Below are 17,660 nucleotides of genomic sequence, written 5' to 3'. Positions count from 1 at the left end.
CAGATGCATGACCTCTGGTTTCACATTGCTGTATCCCTGTATAGAGGGTTGTAGCCCTCTATACATTTGCTGTGGCTGAACCAGGAAAGAAGGCATATGCAGATTTCTAGAGAAATTATAATTCCATCAAAGATTTTTTTTGTTTGCTTGTTTTTTATGAGACAGTCTCCCTCTTGTCGCCCAGGCTGGAGGGCAGTGGCACGATCTCCGTTCGCTGCAAGCTCCTGGTTCACACCATTCTCCTGCCTCAGCCTCCCAAGTAGCTGGGACTATAGGTGCCTGCCACCACGCCCGGCTAATTTTTTTTTTTTTTTTTTTTAGTAGAGAGGGGTTTCACCGTGTTAGCCAGGATGGTCTTGATCTCCTGACCTGGTGATCCGCCCACCTCGGCCTCCCAAAGTGCTGGGATTACAGGTGTAAGCCATCACACCCGGCCAGATATTTGTTTTTTTAAATATGAGTTCTCACTCTGTCACCCAAGCTGGAGTGCAGTGGCATAATCATAGCTCACTGCATCCTCTTAACTCCCACGCGCAAGAGATCCTCCCACCTCAGTCTTCCTAGTAGCTGGGACTACAGGGCCTGCCACCTAGCCTGGCTGATTCTATGAATGATTTTGAAGAGATGAGGAAGGCTGGTATCTTTCAAAGTGCAAAGTGATTTTGGAATATAAAGTTTCTTTGGGTTGAATTACACAGAAGTTTATCACTAACCTATGTTCCTGAACTATGAAACATGAATATGTGGGCAAAGAAATAGTTTATAGACAATTAACAACAACAAAAACAGTCTATAAATTAGAGAATGTCCATGCCTTTTTAGGCCAGGAGCAGTGGTTCACGCCTGTAATCCCACCACTTTGGGAAGCCAAGGTGGGCAGGTCACTTGAGGCCAGGAGTTCAAGATCAGCCTGACCAACATGGCAAAACCCCGTCTCTACAAAAAATACAAAAATTAGCTGGGCATGGTGGTGCGCACCTGTAGCCTCAGCTACTTGGGAGGCTGAAGTGGGAGGATTGCTTGAGCCTGGGAGGTTAAATAAAGTTGCAGTGAGCTGCAATCACACCACTGCACTCCAGCCTGGGCTACAAAGCAAGACCCTGTCTCAAAAAAAAAAAAAAAAAAAGAAAAGTCCATGTCTTTTTAAAAGGATGGAAAAATTTTAAGTGTTCTCTAGATTTAGCCACACAGTATAATTTTAGGGTGGCAAGTTGAGCTGAGTTGGGTGGAGGTGGTGAGCAGAAATCAAAGTGGGTGGATGTCAGGAAGAGAAGGTGACAGTGAAGGAGCACTGTGGTAAGGCGGTTTGGTTATTCCTTAGGGGAGCTGTCTCAGTCCACCAGAGGGAAAGCCTTGAAAGGCACGTGGCCTTACCATGGCTGTCACTCTTGAATGCATAGGCTTTGCTAACTAAGTTACTAAAGAATTGAGCCTGGCATGGTGGCGCTCCTGTAGTCACAGCTACTGGGAGGCTGAGGCAGGAGGATTGCTTGAGCCCAGGAGGTCCAGGCTGCAGTGAGCTATGATGGTGCATTCCACTGCACTCCAGCCTGGGCGACACGGCAAGACCCCGTCTCAAAAAAAAAAAAAAAAAAAAAAAAAAGAATTGAGGAAAGGCAAACAGCTATTTGTCCTGATCATATGCTTGGCCAAATTCCTTGGCCCGGGGTTTAGGGAAAGATGGGAGTGCGGTGAGAACTGGCTTCGAAGCGGGAGGGCTGCAAGTCCCATGATGCACCGGAGGAATCTGGCCTCGAGGCCAGCCAGCTCCAAAGGGCAAACGCTGTCGCCCCCGCCCAAGGTGGCCTCGGCCGGCGCCCAAGTGGGTGTAGCTGCGGGAAAGCCCCGCCCCCACAACGCTTCTCCAATGGGAACTGCCCTCGTGTCCATGGCAACGGCGGCGGCCTCGGGCCTGCTTAAGGAAACGCTGCCCCTGCAGCCGCCGCCACGGCCGCCGGGGGCTAGGAGTGAACCCCTGCGGGGGAGCAGGTTCCCCCTCGCGATCGTGGGGACAGCCAGTCCTGTGAAACGAGGAGGCGGTTCCGGACGCCCAGAAACGCCCAGGGAGAACTGGAGCCGGGGGAAAAGGGGACATGAGCGGCCAGCTGAGTCCAGCCCCAGGCCGCTAGGGGCGGACCCAGCAGCCCCTCAGCTCTCCTCGGAACCACGGGTGGGCAGTCTCCACCGTCACAGCCCAAAGGGTCTTAGCCATCGGGTGCCTGTCCCTAGTGTGTACACGTGCAGAAAATGAGTCGTGGGAGAGGGAAAGGGCCAGCGTAGGGGGCTTTTAGTCTTCAGCTGTATTTTATTTTATTTTATTTATTTATTTATTTATTTAGAGACAGACTCTTGCTCTGTCGCCCAGGCTGGAGTGCAGTGGTGTGCTCTCTGCTCACTGCAACCTCCACCTCCCAGGTTCAAGTGATTCTCCTGCCTCAGCCTCCTGAGTAGCTGGGATTACAGGCAACGCACCACCACGCCCAGTTAATTTTTGTATTTTTAGGAGAGGCGGGGTTTCACCGTGCTAGCCAGGCTGGTCTCCAACTCCAGACCTCAAGTGATCTGCCTGCCTCAGCCTCCAAACGTGCTGGGATTACAGGCATGAGCCACCACGCCTGGCCGATTCAGCTGTCTCTTAAAGCGAAGGTCCCCCCAGCACTCACAGTCATCCTCTTTCCCAATCAGGAACAAAAGGGTCATGGTCATGGCCCGTACCATCTGTGTCCAACTCCTGAAGGCACCCCTGTGCGTTGTATGATCCAGTGTGATCCTGGATGATTGCGGCTTGTCATCAGGGAATCCACATCTCACTGGTATCTTCCACCACCATGCACCTCCACCTACCTGGACACATCCCATTCCTCAGTGAAACTGTTTTGTCCTAAAGGGACAGCAACATTCCCTTATAACAGCATGAAGGTCGTTCTGGTGGATTCCTTCAGGCCCTCTAGGGCCTGAGGGAGGTCTGAGGTCTGATATACACTTCATTCCCACCCCCCAACTCCTCAGAATCTGAGAGAATGGAGCCGAGTACCCGTAGGACCAGCGAATCAGAGGAAGACTATGTTGAGGAAAAGGAATCTGAGAAGTGTGTTAAAGAGGGAGCTACCATCCCCTCTAACTCTTCACAGCAGGCCCTCCTAAAAGCTGACTATAAGGCATTAAAAAATGGGGTTCCCTCACCCATTATGGCCACAAAAATTCTGAAGAAAGTCATAGTCCCAGTTGACACAGGCGACTTAGAAGCTAGGAGGAGGAAGAGAAGGCGGAAACGCAGGTAACTATTCCCTAGATCCCCTCAACTGCCCAGCTCCAGGGGGTCACCCATTGGCCTCCCTTCAACATTTGGAGGAGTTGGGATCTCAGATCTTCCCTTTAGCCTACAAAAGAGGACAGGAAATGCTGGAGCATCATTAACCCTTTGATACAACAGAAACAAAATTCAGAACCATTTAGGCTGGCTCATTTTGGAATCCCAGCCTGTTTATGTCATCCTGGTCTGCCTTTTAAGTGGCTTCTAGAGAAAAGGAATTGTGTTGTGAATTTGTTGGATGTCTCTTCATCTGAGTACCTGTCCTTCCCTCCCACTCTGCCTGATTTATGCTATTCCTCTATTCCAGATCCCTGGCCATCAACCTGACCAACTGCAAGTATGAGAGTGGTAAGCACCCAGCCTGTCGCTCACACTGTGGTGCATAACAGGGTGCCTACAGCTGCTGTTCTTCCCCTGGAATGGACCCCCGATCAGGCTTCCAGCCCCTGGGGCCTGGCAGGCTTGCCTATAACCAGTACTGAGCTTCCTAGGTGTCCTCTGCCTCAGACACTGGAAGCTGAGATGTTGCTGTTCCAGGTAGTCTCAGTGTTAGGGAGGGTATCTTCACAGTAAACAAGAAAAAAAAAAAAAAAAGAAAGTCCAAGAGCCACTACTGCCCCACCCTTCCCAGATTTTATTTATTTATTTTTGAGACAGAGTCTCGCTTTGTCATCCAGGCTGGAGTGCAGTATTGCAATCATAGCTTAATGCAGCCTTGAACTCCCGAGCTCAAGCCGTCTTCCTACCTGAGCTTCCCAGTAGCTGGGACTACATACAGCCTGCACCACTATGCTCAGCTAATTCTTTTTTTTTTTGAGACCGAGTTTTGCTCTTGTTGCCCAGGCTGGAATGCAATGGCGTGATCTTGGCTCACTGCAACCTCCACCTCCCAGGTTCAAGTGATTCTCCTGCCTCAGCCTCCCAAATAGCTGGGATTACAGGCATGTGCCACCACATCTGGCTAATTTTGTACTTTTAGTAGACGGGGTTTCTCCATGTTGGCCAGGCTGGTCTTGAACTCCTGACCTCAGGTGATCCACCCACCTCAGCCTCCCAAAGTGCTGGGATTACAGGCGTGAGCCACCGTGCCCAGCCTGCCCAGCTAATTCTTAAATGTTTTGTAGAGACAGAGTCTTGCTATGTTGCCCAGGCTGGTCTTGAACTCCTGGGCTCAAGTGATCCTCCCACTTCAGCTTCTCAAAGGCCTAGGATAACAGGCAGAATCCACCATGCCAGACCCTTCCCAGATTTTACCAGAGATGAGACAAGCTTAAAACAGTTTTTTCAAGGAAGATTTGAAGAGACTTCAACGATTAAGAAAAAAAAAAATCTCCAGCTAGGTCCTTCCCCTAATATTCCCTCTGGCATCTTTATAAGGAGCCACACAAGTATGGAGTGTGAAGTGCCAGTGTGAACCCTACCTATAGGCAGCTCTCCAAGCCATAAACATCCCTGATTGAGAGATAAGACTGACAGGAGCAGCCAGGCGCAGTGGCTCATGCCTGTAATCCCAACACTTTGGGAGGCCAAGGCAGGCGAATCTCCTGAGGTCAGGAGTTCGAGACCAGACTGGCCAACATGGTAAAACCCGGTCTCTACTAAAAATACAAAAATTACCCAGGTGTGGTGGTGGGCGCCTGTAGTCCCAGCTATTGGGGAGGCTGAGGCACGAGAATCGCTTGAACCTGGGAGGTGGAGGTTGCAGTGAGCCGAGACCGTGCCACTGCACTCCAGCACAACAAGGGCGAAACTCCGTCTCAGAAAAACAAACAAACAAACAAACAAAAAACCAGGTTCTAGTTTTCTCTGCTAGGTATTTTGGAAGGGCCCTGACGGCCCCTAAGAACTTGAGATTGTCATGTGGTAACTAAAGTACAGGGCTGAGGCAAGAACTACCTCCCTCTTCAACCTGCCCTCGTGTCAGGTGTATACCTTACCTGACCCAGCTACACAGTTCCAGGGCTTGTTGCTCCTGTCCATGCTGGCACTACTGATCTCCCTGTCTCTGCAGTGCGTCGGGCAGCCCACATGTGTGGCCTGAAGGAGGTGGGGGAGGATGAAGAGTGGACTCTGTACTGGACAGACTGCGCTGTCTCGCTGGAACGAGTCACGGACATGAAGAGGTTTCAGGTACGCATCTCCTGACCTGAGAGCCGACAGGGGCTAGGGCCCCAGAATGACTATTCCCACCTCCTTGCCCAGGCACCCAAGACTCTTACTCTTTGTGGCTGTCCCCTTGTGCAGACAGGAAAGACCACCCCCAGGGTCTTCTTTTCCAATGGAAAGATCTCTTCTTGGAGATCTTGGGTTTCTGGAATTACCCGAAGGAAGTGTCTGATGGGCACATCCTATCTCATTATTTGCACTTTGCTTGGTGGCATCTGTGTGTAGCTGGCCCTCTCCAGGGTGGGTGAGCCCATCTTAGGGAGAATACTCGGAGGCAGCTGCAGAGCTAACAGCAGGGCCAGTTGAATGATCCAGCCTTCTAAGCAACTTAGCTTAGCATTCCACATCCATTAGGAGACTGCGGGGTCCTGCCTGGTGGCAAGAAATTCAGGAATGATCCACCGGGGTCCACAAGAATAGAACTGCCTTGTGACATTTTTATTATCCTCTAATTGGGCATTTGTGGTGATCAGCTATAAAATAATTTAAAAGAGTCTGCAGGCTTATTCTTTGGGGAAGCCAGGCAGGAAGTTGGGGAAATTAAAACCTGTCCCACAACTAGTCTTGGGAGAGGTGCCCAAGAGAGAAAGCAAGTGCTAGAAGTTCTCAAGAAGCTCCAGAGGAGGTTGGGTGTGGTGGCTCACATCTGTAATCCCATCACTTTGGGAGGCCAAGGCGGGTGGATCACTTCGGGTCAGGAGTTCACTTGAACCCAGGAGGCAGAGGTTGCAGTGAGCAGAGATCATGCCACTACACTCCAGCCTGGGTGACAGAGTGAGACCCTGTTTTAAAAAAAAAAAAAAAATGCTGGGCACAGTGGCTCACACCTGTAGTCCCAACACTTTGGGAGGCCGAGGCAGGTGGATCACAATGTCAGGAGTTCAAGACCAGCCTGACCAACAGGGTAAAACCCCATCTGTACTAAAAATACAAAAATTAACCAGGCGTGGTGGCACACACTTGTAATTCCAGCTACTTAGGAGGCTGAGGCAGGAGAATCACTTGAACCAGGGAGGCGGAGGTTGCAGTGAGCCAAGATCGCATCATTGCACTCCAGCCTGGGTGATAGAGCGAGACTCCCTCTAAAAAAAAAAAAAAAAGAAGCTCCAAAGGAGGGGCATTTGTAAAATGAGGACTGCAGGCTGAGCACAGTGGCTCATGCCTGAAATCCCTTTGGGAAGCCAAGGCGGGCAGATTGCTTGAACTCAGGACTTTGAGACCAGCCTGGGCAACGGCAAAACCCCATCTCTACCAAAAATACAAAAAGAAAAAAAAATTAGCCAGGCGTGGTGGTGCATGCCTTTAGTCTCAGCTACTTGGGAGGCTGAGGCAGGAGGATCCCTTGAGCCCGGGAGGTAGAGGCTGCAGTGAGCTGAGATCATACCACTGCACTCCAGCCTGGGCGACAGAGGGAGACCCTGTCTCAGGGAAGGGGGAAAAAAAAAGGATGAGGATAACAATAAATTAGCAGCATTTATTGAGGGCTTACGGCACAACAGACTCCGTGTTAAGTGCTTTTATATTATTACCCCATTAAATCCTCAAGAACAGCCCTGAGCAGCAGATACCCCTTGGTTAGGACATGGAGGGTCAGAAATACTAAGTTCATACAGTGACTGCAGCCAGTGATTGGGAAACCCAGTGGAGAGCACTTAGCATACTCTTTGTGGCTGTCCCCCTGTGCAGACAGGAAAGACCATCCCCAGGGTATTCTTTTCCAATGGAAAGATTCTCTTCCTGGGTCTCTGGAATTACCTGAAGGAAGTGTCTGGTGGGCACATCCTATCTCATTATTTGTTCTTTACTTGGTGGCATCCCAGATGCTGCCACCCATCCGGCAGCACAGAGCAGCCAGGGGTTTCTGGCAGGCACCAGGGCGATGCCATGCCCTCTGTGGGTGTCATGGTATCACATTCCTTGGGGCTGGTTCTTAGTTTCATTTTATCTTTTGTGTCTTTTGGGGAATGCTTTCGTCTCATTGTCTGCTTTGTGCTATCATGCATTAGTTATTGTTAGAGGACTAGGCCTGGTGAGGGATGTTAGAAGGTGAACTGTGGAAGCCACAGTCTTGGCTAGGTACATCCTTTCTCACCACCCCTCATTTGCTGAGCTCAGTGTGGATGTGTGTGTTCGGTAGGAGTCACAGAGGGTTTTCTCACCTGCCTTAAGGAATCTTCCTATTTTTGCGCTTGGGGTCCTTGGTGCAGTGCTTACCTCCACTGTGACTTCTCCCTTAACCTTCCCAATCCTCCTCCACTGCTTCCTGGGATGCCCAGGTGCTAGGAAATGCCACTTACTCTGGGAGCTCATACTAACTGGCTGTGTTTCAGAAAATCAACCACTTCCCTGGCATGACAGAAATCTGCCGCAAAGATCTGCTGGCTCGGAACCTCAACCGCATGTACAAACTCTATCCCTCTGAGTACAACATCTTCCCCCGCACCTGGTGCCTCCCTGCAGAGTGAGTGGGTCTGGCTTCCCATGCTGAGATACCAGGGGGAGGAAAAGGGTTGCTCTCAGAGTTCCCTCCAGGCTTGGTCTTGTGACCTAGGGATGTCTCAGAGGGATGGAAGTGGAACGAGAAAGTTTCAGCTGGTCAAAGAAAAGAGGGTCTGAGACTGAGTGCTCCAGGAATAGCATGGACTAGATAGCAGGAAGAGCTCCATGGGGCCCCAGGAAAGCCATGATGCACAGAAACCTTTTGACCAGGCCCTCTCTGCACATAGCTACGGGGACTTCCAGTCCTATGGTCGTCAGCGAAAAGCCCGCACGTATATCTGCAAGCCAGACAGTGGCTGTCAGGGACGTGGCATCTTCATTACCCGAAATCCCCGGGAGATCAAGCCAGGAGAGCATATGATCTGCCAGCAATACATCTCCAAGGTGAAGGATGCCTCAGGACCATCAGCCTTCCCCAATCCCCAGCACTGGGCTGCCTCATCTCTCCCAAAACCAGGGAGGAAGCTGGTCTTAGGCTTCTACCCTTCCCACTAGCCCCATTTTCCTGGAGGCAGTATCCAGCCATGGTTCAGAACCAGCCGCCTGGGGTTGAATCTCAGCTTTCCACTTCCCAGATATGTGACCTTGGGCAAGTTTCTTACCCTCTCTCTGTGCCTCTATCTCCCTCTTTCTTTCCTTTCTTCCTTCCTTTTCTTCCTTTCCTTCCTTCTTTCTCCCTTTCCTTCCTTCCCTCCTTCCTTTCCTTTCCTTTCCTTTCCTTTCCTTTCCTTCCTTTCTCTTTCTCTCCCTCTCTCTTTTGATGGAGTCTCACTGCGTTGCCCAGGCTGGAGTGCTGTGGAGTGATCTCGGCTCACTGCAACCTCCGCCTCCCAGGTTCAAGCAGTTCTCTGCCTCAGCCTCCTGAGTAGCTGAGATCACACGCGCCCGCCACCACGCCCAGTTAATTTTTGTATTTTTAGTAGAGGTGGGGTTTCACCATCTTGGCCAGGCTGGTCTTGAACTCCTGACCTCGTGATCCACCCTCCTTGGCCTCTCAAAGCGTTGGGATTACAGGCATGAGCCACCATGCCTGGCCTCTACTCATTTATTAAGTGGGAGTAATAACAGTAACTACTTTACATGGTTATTGTGGAAATTCAATGAGCTGTGTATGTGAAGCACTTACAACAGCACATAGTAGGCACTTCAAAAGTGTTATTATTCCCTCATGGGTTTGCATGCTCCCAGCCCTTCCTCATTGATGGCTTCAAGTTTGATATGCGAATCTACGTCCTGATCACATCCTGTGACCCTCTCCGGATCTTCATATATGAGGAGGGCCTAGCCCGTTTTGCCACCACGCCCTATGTGGAGCCCAGCCATAACAACCTGGTAAGCGGACTGGGAAGCACTCTTCTTTTCCACTGCCATGAGTGCTGAGGTTCTCTAGAGAAACATGGTAGACAGGTTTGTCATTGTTACCAAAGAACAAGGAATGAAGCCAGCAAGAGCTGCTGCATCTAGCTGGGAGGCAAGTGGTTGGTAGGTGGTGAATGAGAAAAGCACCCGGAGGAGCCCAGCACACCCTCTTCCCCAAGATCATCCAGAATAGCAGTCCTCTGGTGGAGAGAGACAGGAGACAAGAGATCCTTGGGAGGGGTGAGGAGCAACAAGGTAATGAAGGGCTGGAGAGGACGGCCGCATGCAGACAGTCTGAGACCACAGGGCCACTCTCTCCACAGGACAATGTCTGCATGCACCTGACCAACTATGCTATCAACAAACACAATGAGAATTTTGTCCGGGATGGCGTTGTGGGCAGTAAGAGGTACTCCCTACTCTGTTTTTTCCTGTTTCCTCTGCCCCTTAGCCCCATAGTCCCAGTAGCCCATGAAACCGAGCTGGCTCTTGGGAGGCTAATTGCCCAGGGAAACTCAGCCTTTATAGACCCTGTCCTGTGCCTGCACTTTGGAGCTCTAAGTGCAGCCCCAAACCCCACCCTGATAACTAGTCCCTGCTCCAAACTGCTAGCAGCCCTTCAAAGCCCGGGCATGCAATTAGCGTTAGTGTGAGGGAGCCTCCTGCCTACAGCCTGGCCCCAGTGGCCTAGAAACTGGCCTTCCTCTGAGCACTGGGCCTCGCAGGAAGCTGTCAACACTCAACATCTGGCTGCAAGAGCACAGCTACAATCCTGGAGAGCTGTGGGGGGACATCGAGGACATCATCATCAAAACCATCATCTCAGCCCATTCTGTTCTACGCCACAACTACCGAACCTGTTTTCCCCAGTATCTGAATGGAGGTACATGCGCCTGTTTTGAGATCCTTGGTTTTGACATCTTGCTGGACCACAAGTTGAAGCCCTGGCTGCTAGAGGTGAGGATTATCTCCTAGGCTTTGCAAAACCAAGGTCCAGAGGCCTCCTTGAATAGGACACCTGGGACAGGTGTATACTCAGGTGGTGGAACACAGAATGGGAGAGTGAAAGCCCTGGGGTGGGCGGGAATCAGCAGAAGGCATAAGATCTCTACCCTTTTGACCTGCTGAGTCAAATCTTGGTGGTTTTTGGCCTCTACCATAGGAATGCAGGTTTGGGATCCCCAGTGCCCTAATGTAAGTCTTTAGGGACACACTATCTGAGAGGCAGGCAAGCTGATTTGCTCTCACTGGTCTGTGAATTGGAGATCTCTATGGCAGAGTTTTGTGGCCTTGGAAGCCAGAGCATCCAGCCTCCCTGGCTGAGGCCATGGGAGAGGAATATCTTAGACCCTCTAGTTATGCCTGCAAGAGGCCACCACCTGCTCAGGTGGTCTGGGAAAGGGGTGTATAATGACTCCTCCTGGCAGGTAAACCACTCTCCAAGCTTCACCACGGACTCACGCCTTGATCAAGAGGTAAAGGATGCACTTCTCTGTGATGCTATGACCCTTGTCAACCTCCGGGGCTGTGACAAAAGAAAGGTGATGGAAGAGGATAAGCGGCGAGTCAAGGAACGGCTCTTCCAGTGCTACCAACAGCCAAGAGAATCTAGGTGTGCTAGGTGTCTGGCATGTGTTTAGTGCTTCATTATTCCTGAGAGTAAAAGTCCTCCTTTAGATGAAGAATGTGGCCTGCGGCTGATTTGCTATCAAAAACAACTTTTTGCATAGATAATATGTTCGTATTTGCATTAAAAAAAATCACAGGGCCAGGCTTGGTGGCTCATATCTGTAATCCCAGCACTTTGGGAGGCCGAGGCAGGAGGATTGCTTGAGCCCTGGAGTTCAAGACCAGACTGGGCAACATGTGAGACTCTGTCCCTAAAACACAAAAAAGAAACAAAAGAATAATAATTAAAAAATAAAAAATTAGCTGGGCATGGTGGCGTGCCTGTATTCCCAGCTACTCAGGAGGCTGAGGTGGGAGGATTACTTGAGCCCAGGAGGTCCAGGCTGCAGTGACCCATGTTTGCACCACTGCACTCCAGCCTGGGCAACAGAGTGAGACCCTGTCTCAAAAAAAAAAAAAAAAATCATATATCATAGATAAGTTCAAAATTTTAAAAATACAGAGGATAGTCTTTCTCCTCCCCTTCTTCTCCAGGTACTCAGTTTTCCTCTCTGGAGCCAATCAACATTCCTACTATCATGTGTATATAGTAAGCATTTAATATATATGTATTTATACAAAATATTTTTCTCCCTGCCTACTCAGACAGAGGCATAACTTTCACACTGTCTGCACCCTGGTTAGGAATGTATTTTAGAGCCATTCTCATGTTAGCACATAAGGAGCTTTCTGTGGTTTGATTAGCTGGTTTGTTTTTCTAACAAATCTCCTTTAGAAACCAGTTCCTGAGAAACTTTGTAATAAAGAAACACAGAAAACAGTTTAGTCATTCAATAATAGAGAATCGTTTACATCCGTGTTGGTCACCCATTGTTGTTTTCTTTGTAAAATGAGTTACAAACATGGTAACTGGTTACCGATACTAAAATTGTAATTTGTTAATGATACATACAAATGAATTTCAGTAGATGTACAGTTATCACTATGATCACATTGCTCTTCCCACTTGCATTCCAATATGCAGGGGCAATGTGTGTTTGATTCCCCATGAGAGCCACAGGGCCTGGGACACCGTAAGCACTCAGATGTCTGCGTGATGAATGGAAGTGAAGTAGAACTGTAATATACTGGCTATTCCTACAAGACTGGACTGTGTACCTGAGGGTCATGAAATGTGTCTTTCAATAAGGAAAAATGATTGAACAGTACTGGACTAAATAAACAAGATACAATCATACACTAGAGTACTAGGCAGCCATTTAAAAATGTTGTGGCCAGGTGTGGTGGCTCACGCCTGTAATCCCAGCACTTTGGGAGGCCGAGGCGGGTGGATCCCTTGAGCTCACAAGTTTGAGACTAGCCTGGGCAACATGCAAAACCCTGTCTCTACAAAAAATACAAAAATTAGCCAGGCGTGGTGGTGCATGCCTATGGTCCCAGCTACTCAGGAGGCTGAGGTGAGAGGATGGCTTGAGCCTGGGAGGCTGAGGTGATAGCGAACTGAGACTGCATCACTGCACTCCAGCCTGGGCGATAGAGTGAGACCTTGTTTCAAAAAATTAAATTAAAAAATAAAATAAAAATATTGTTGTATTATTTCATTTTCATTTGAAGAAAGCAAGCAAGCGCTCAGGCACAGTGACTCAGACCTGTAATCTCAGCCCTTTAGGAGGCCGAGGCGGGCAGATCAGGAGGTCAAGAGATCGAGACCATCCTGGCCAACATGGTGAAACCCCATCTCTACTAAAAATACAAAAATTAGCTGGGCGTGGTGGTGCATGCCTGTAGTACCAGCTACTCAGAAGGCTGAGGCAGGAGAATCACTTGAACCCGGGAGGCGGAGGTTGCAGTGAGCTGAGACTGTGCCACTGCACTCCAGCCTGGGTGACAGAGCAGGACTCTGTCTCAAAAAAAAAAAAAAAAAAAAAGGGAGGAAGGAAGGAAGGACGCACGCATGCACGCACAAGCTAGTGAGTGGCAGAGCCAGGATTCAAAGTCAAGAGGTCCTGCCTTAGATCCATGCTCATAATCAACATGCTAATTGCAGAGTAAGATTATGGGAGGCTTTATCTTCTTTATGCTCTTCTAAATTTTCTGTAATGAACACATATTACTTTTTTCTTTTTTTTTTTTTTGAGACGAGTCTCACTCTGTCATCTAGGCTGGAGTGCAGTGCCGCGATCTTGGCTCACTGCAACTTCCACCTCCTGGGTTCAAAAAATTTTCCTGCCTCAGCCTCCCAAGCAGCTGGGACTACAGGCACATGCCACCATGCCCAGATAATTTTTGTATTTTTAGTAGAAACAGGGTTTTGCTATGTTGGCCAGGCTGGTCTCGAATTCCCAACCTCAAGTGATCCACCCGCCTTGGCCTCCCAAAGTGCTTGCATTACAGGCATAAGCCACCATGCCCGGCCACTTTTTTTTTTTTTTTTCAAATGGAAAGCTTATATCAAAACATATGTTACTTTTACAATCACAAACCTAAAAGACTATGATAATGGACTGCTAGCTTATGAGTAGACCCCTCTCCACTTAAGATGAAAATCAGGCCGAGTACGGTGGCTCACGCTTATAATCCCAGCACTTTGGGAGGCCTAGGTGGGTGGATCACTTGAGGTCCAGCCTTGCCAACATGGTGAAACCCTGTCTCTACTAAAAATACAAAAATTGGCCAGGTATGGTGGTGTATGCCTGTAATCCCAGCTACTTGGGAGGCTGAGGCAGGAGAACTGCTTAAACCTGGGAGGCAGAGGTTACAGTGAGCGGAGATTGCGCCAGTGCACTCCAGCCTGGGCAACAGTGCAAGATCCTGTCTCAAAAAAGAAAAGAAAAGAAAATCAGATTTCTGGAAGTCAAGGCTATTTTCATGGCTACCCACATGTGGTGCTGGCCAAAGATGGGCTTGGCAACTTTCCCTACTTGGGCAGGGGCCCGGGAGGTCAAGAAGCCAGCAGGAGGGTCTCCAAACCTTAGTCAGTCTTCCTTTTCCTACTGAACATTCCCACAGCCCTCCTCTGACTCACTGAGCTTGCTTTCCACAGGAAAGAAAAAACTGAGTCATCCCATGTGGCAATGCTGAACCAGGAACGATATGAGGATTCTCACCTGGGAAAATACCGGCGGATCTACCCTGGGCCTGACACAGAGAAGTATGCCCGCTTCTTCAAGCACAATGGCTCCCTCTTCCAGGAGACTGCTGCTTCCAAGGCCAGAGAGGAGTGTGCCAGGTACTTTGACCGACATTCTCCTCTGCACACCTAGGTGGGGACAAGTCCTGAAGCTGCACTGCTTCCCAGCAGGGAAAGAGGAAGCCAGACACAAGCAAAGAGGAATGGAGCTATAAATCCTATCAGACTCTTAGTGACTCTTTTCAGTTTAGTAGGTTTCCTATCTTCCCCTCTCATTGCTCTCCCATCAGTCCTAAGAACAGATTGTAATTTCCTACTCTTTCCTCATCCCCATTTTTCCTCACCCCTCTTCTCCCCAACACCATTTCTCTAGTGTCTGAAGCTGCTGTGTCTTATCAGGCAGCAACTAGAGGAGATCCGCCTTAAGCAGGAACAGCAGGAGACCTGGGGTACTAAGAGGCGAAAGGCCAAGGACCAGAACCAGGGTGAATCAGCTGGGGAGAAAAGCCGACCCAGGGCAGGGCTCCAGAGCCTTTCCACCCGCTTGGCTTACAGGAACCGCAACTGGGAGAAAGAGGTGCCAGGGGTTTTGTAGCTCTTGTCTTTCTGCAAGAAAATGGGTTGGGACAACTAAAGAGGGGAATGAATCTCTGCTGTCCTCTCCTCCCCATGCACAAGAGAGAGAAGAATTCCTAATCAGTAAATTGAATCTGATCCTTTGGAAGATGAAGTGAGAGAATGGACAGCAAAAGGAACCTTCCTGGGTCAGGGAAGGGATAAGGGTAGAGTGGGCAGGAGGCCTGCAGCCATCCTGGGCGATGGTTTGGGACTTATCCTTGGAGATCCTGCATTTCTCTCTCATGTACCTTGTAGCTGCTGCCGGGACAGCTGGACACCATGAGGCCTCAAGAAATTGTGGAAGAGGAGGAGCTGGAGCGGATGAAGGCCCTGCTACAAAGGGAGACTCTCATCCGAAGCCTGGGTATTGTACAGCAGCTCACCCGTCTGCAGCACCCTGGCCCCCAGGGCCAGAAAAAACTTCATGAGAGTCAGGTGAGGGTCCCTGTGAAGTCTCCCAGAGGAAAAGGGAACAAGGGCTGTCATCCCAGGTCATGGTGGTGGTCTCAACAAAGGAGGCTTGTGTGATGGTATCTGTCAGTGGAGCCTGGGAAAGCAGAGTGCGCTAGCTGGACCTTGGGAGAGGGTCTGTTGATTCCTTTTGTGTCTGTTCCCAAGCTCCTCTGTTTTAGGTATGACATCCAGCAAAGTGCAGCTCCAAACCTTCTCATTTACTAGAAACTTGCTCTCTATATTCCTGTCCCAAAATAACCCCACACTCATGACTGACAAATAACAAGGCCACCACCCTCAGTGGCTTCTGTATAATTTTCTCCCCAGTACTGCCAGTGCCCTGGCCCTAATGGGAGATAAGTACAGAGATTTGGGCCAACAAAAGAGCTGCCGCTTTCACTATTCCCTGGGCTAGCAGCAAACCTGTTGGGTCTTCTGTTTTTATTGAACCCCAGAGGAGTATCTGGTTAAACAGTGGCCACGGCCTAGAAGAGATTTTTTTTCAGTTACCTCCTTCTTCCAACGCTCCATCCAAACTTACATAAAAATGTGGTAAGGGGCTGCTCTTCTCCTCTAGCCTAGATTTTGTTAGGACAGGCTGGGCAGTCAAGAACTGAAATCTATGAGTCTGGTCCTATTGGCGCTCCTAAGAGGGGCTGCCACAGAGCAGGGCGCTCCTCATTTCCTGCATCCAGTTCTGCCCCATGAATCAATCCCCAGGATCTTAGGGGCACTGCCAAGCATGAATGCTGCAGTCCCACATGTTCCCCGGTGCCATCTGCAGCCCAAAAACTTCAACTGGACAGGAGAGCCGGCAGCCATCAACTCCTGTTCATTGTCAATGAAGAAAGCTGGGAGGCGCTATTTTTCCAATGCCAGAATCAGGCTCACTAGCCGTAAGTATGCAAAACTAGCTTTGGTCATTTTGACCTATGTAAATCCCACTAGCAAGCACAGAGCTTGGATGCCCCTAACATATAATATGGCACTTCCACCAGTGTAAGAACGGGGAAGTTAGTGTACCCATTTATTTTCTCCTTTTTTTTTTTTGAGACAAGGTCACGCTCTGTCACCAAGGCTGAAGTACAATGGCTTGATCTCACTTCACTGCAACCTCCACTCACGGGCTCAAGTACTTCTCCTGCCTCAGCCTCCTGAGTAGCTGGGACTATAGGCACACACCACCATGCTCAGCTAACTTTTGTATTTTTTGTTTTTGCCATGTAGCCCAGGCTGGTCTTGAACTCCTGATCCACCCGACTCAGCCTCCCAAAGTGCTAGGATTACAGGTGTGAGCCACCGCACCAGGCCTATTTAATCCTTTCTGTACACTAGACCCTGGTGATAGAAATGGCAGAAATACAGTCCTAGCACTCAAGAGGTAATAGGAACATGGACAAGAAGACATACCATACCAATTACAATACAGTTGGGAAAGACAGTGGAGGGAAGCATGAGATGCTCTTCCTCTGTGTTGGTAATTGGGCCACAGTTGGGAAAGAGGTGAGCAAATCTCTTCTGTGAATACCAACTCAGGGACATCCATGTTTCCACTGCAGAAGGACAAGCCAGCAGAAGGCTAGAAGCTATAAACCGAGTCCTGGCAGGATCAGTGCCACCCACTTTAACCCCGAAGCAGGGCTATTTTCTGCAACCAGAAAGAGTGGCATCTGACTCATGGACTGAATGCACCTTGCCCTCCATGGTAAACTCTGAACACAGAGCAGCCAAGGTTCCCCTCTGCCCTGCGTCTGCACCCGTGCTGCAGCGTTCCAGAGCACTCCTCAACATCAATCAGTTCAGGTAAAAGCAGGAGGGAAGCACTCTACCTCTCCTGGAGAACTTCCCCAGGTTTCCAAAGGGCATTCAATCTTTGCTAAATGAAAGACTGCCACCAAGTTCCACTTTGAAAAGCCCTGCCCAGGAACCCCATTTGTATAAGGCAAAATACAGACACCAAGAATTCCTCAGTACCCTAAGATTAACTGGGGATCGGAAAAGACTAGAAGATGAAGAGGCGCCAAGGCCAGCCATGTACTCATTTCTGCTCATCAAGCCTTAGCCTGGGTTTATCGCTAGGTGATGGGTCTGAACCCTAGGTGCGGCCCGGGGCTGGAGGCCATCCAGGAGACAAAGAGCCCCTTTCCCAGAGGAGCCGAGTGCCCAAGGCACTGGGCTGTCGCCGTCAGAAGACTGCCGAGCGGAAGCCCTGCCCACCGAGGTGGCGGAGACAGGCAGGCCTGGGCAGCCGCTGGGGCGGAGGGACGGCTCTTGGAAACTGAATCCGTACTTTAATTAAAGTTTATGCAGTTTTCCAGGAGCGTCCTCTACCTCATTTCGGCCCTCACGTTTCACGGAAGCCCTCTCCACAGCTACAGCCAGAAACGGTGGGCCACTGAGCAGCGTGGGCCCAGATCTTACCCCCACCAAGTGAAGCTGGAAATACTTGCTACTACCCAGCTTCCGGCCCGCCCCTTCCACTTCCGGTCTTAC

General features: G+C 49.8%; 1 protein-coding gene across 6 annotated transcripts; it reads left to right on the top strand.

Moving 5' to 3' along the window:
* The first annotated feature begins 1,901 nt into the window (after positions 1 to 1,901).
* On the top strand, positions 1,902 to 17,633 carry LOC116463658 (tubulin polyglutamylase TTLL13). Of its 6 annotated transcripts, XM_058434772.1 has the most exons (17): positions 1,902 to 2,170; positions 2,504 to 2,599; positions 3,010 to 3,277; positions 3,621 to 3,661; positions 5,325 to 5,443; positions 7,810 to 7,940; positions 8,206 to 8,362; positions 9,167 to 9,310; positions 9,661 to 9,746; positions 10,063 to 10,294; positions 10,765 to 10,949; positions 14,010 to 14,195; positions 14,496 to 14,673; positions 14,970 to 15,149; positions 15,952 to 16,063; positions 16,727 to 16,970; positions 17,267 to 17,633. In XM_058434772.1, the coding sequence occupies exons 3-17, from the start codon at positions 3,021 to 3,023 to the stop codon at positions 17,460 to 17,462; spliced, it is 2,448 nt and encodes an 815-aa protein (XP_058290755.1). In that variant the 5' UTR covers positions 1,902 to 2,170; positions 2,504 to 2,599; positions 3,010 to 3,020; the 3' UTR covers positions 17,463 to 17,633. The 6 variants fall into 6 exon arrangements, with proteins under 6 accessions (XP_058290755.1, XP_058290756.1, XP_058290757.1 ...); XM_058434773.1 differs by lacking the exon at positions 17,267 to 17,633 and having other exon boundaries at positions 16,727 to 16,974; XM_058434774.1 differs by lacking the exon at positions 17,267 to 17,633 and having other exon boundaries at positions 16,226 to 16,809.
* The last annotated feature ends 27 nt before the right edge of the window (positions 17,634 to 17,660 follow it).

This window comes from Hylobates moloch, unplaced genomic scaffold, assembly GCF_009828535.3.
Source record: "Hylobates moloch isolate HMO894 unplaced genomic scaffold, HMol_V3 SCAFFOLD_47, whole genome shotgun sequence".
Classification (NCBI taxonomy): Eukaryota; Metazoa; Chordata; class Mammalia; order Primates; family Hylobatidae; genus Hylobates; species Hylobates moloch.
This window is presented reverse-complemented; position numbering and strand designations above follow the sequence as displayed.

Coding starts and splice junctions, on each gene's coding strand:
- LOC116463658 (XM_058434772.1), top strand. CDS start 3,021: ATGGAGCCGAGTACCCGTAGGACCAGCGAATCAGAGGAAGACTATGTT. Junction 8,363..9,166: donor GCCAGCAATACATCTCCAAG/GTGAAGGATGCC, acceptor GCATGCTCCCAG/CCCTTCCTCATTGATGGCTT. Junction 14,674..14,969: donor ACCGCAACTGGGAGAAAGAG/GTGCCAGGGGTT, acceptor TGTACCTTGTAG/CTGCTGCCGGGACAGCTGGA.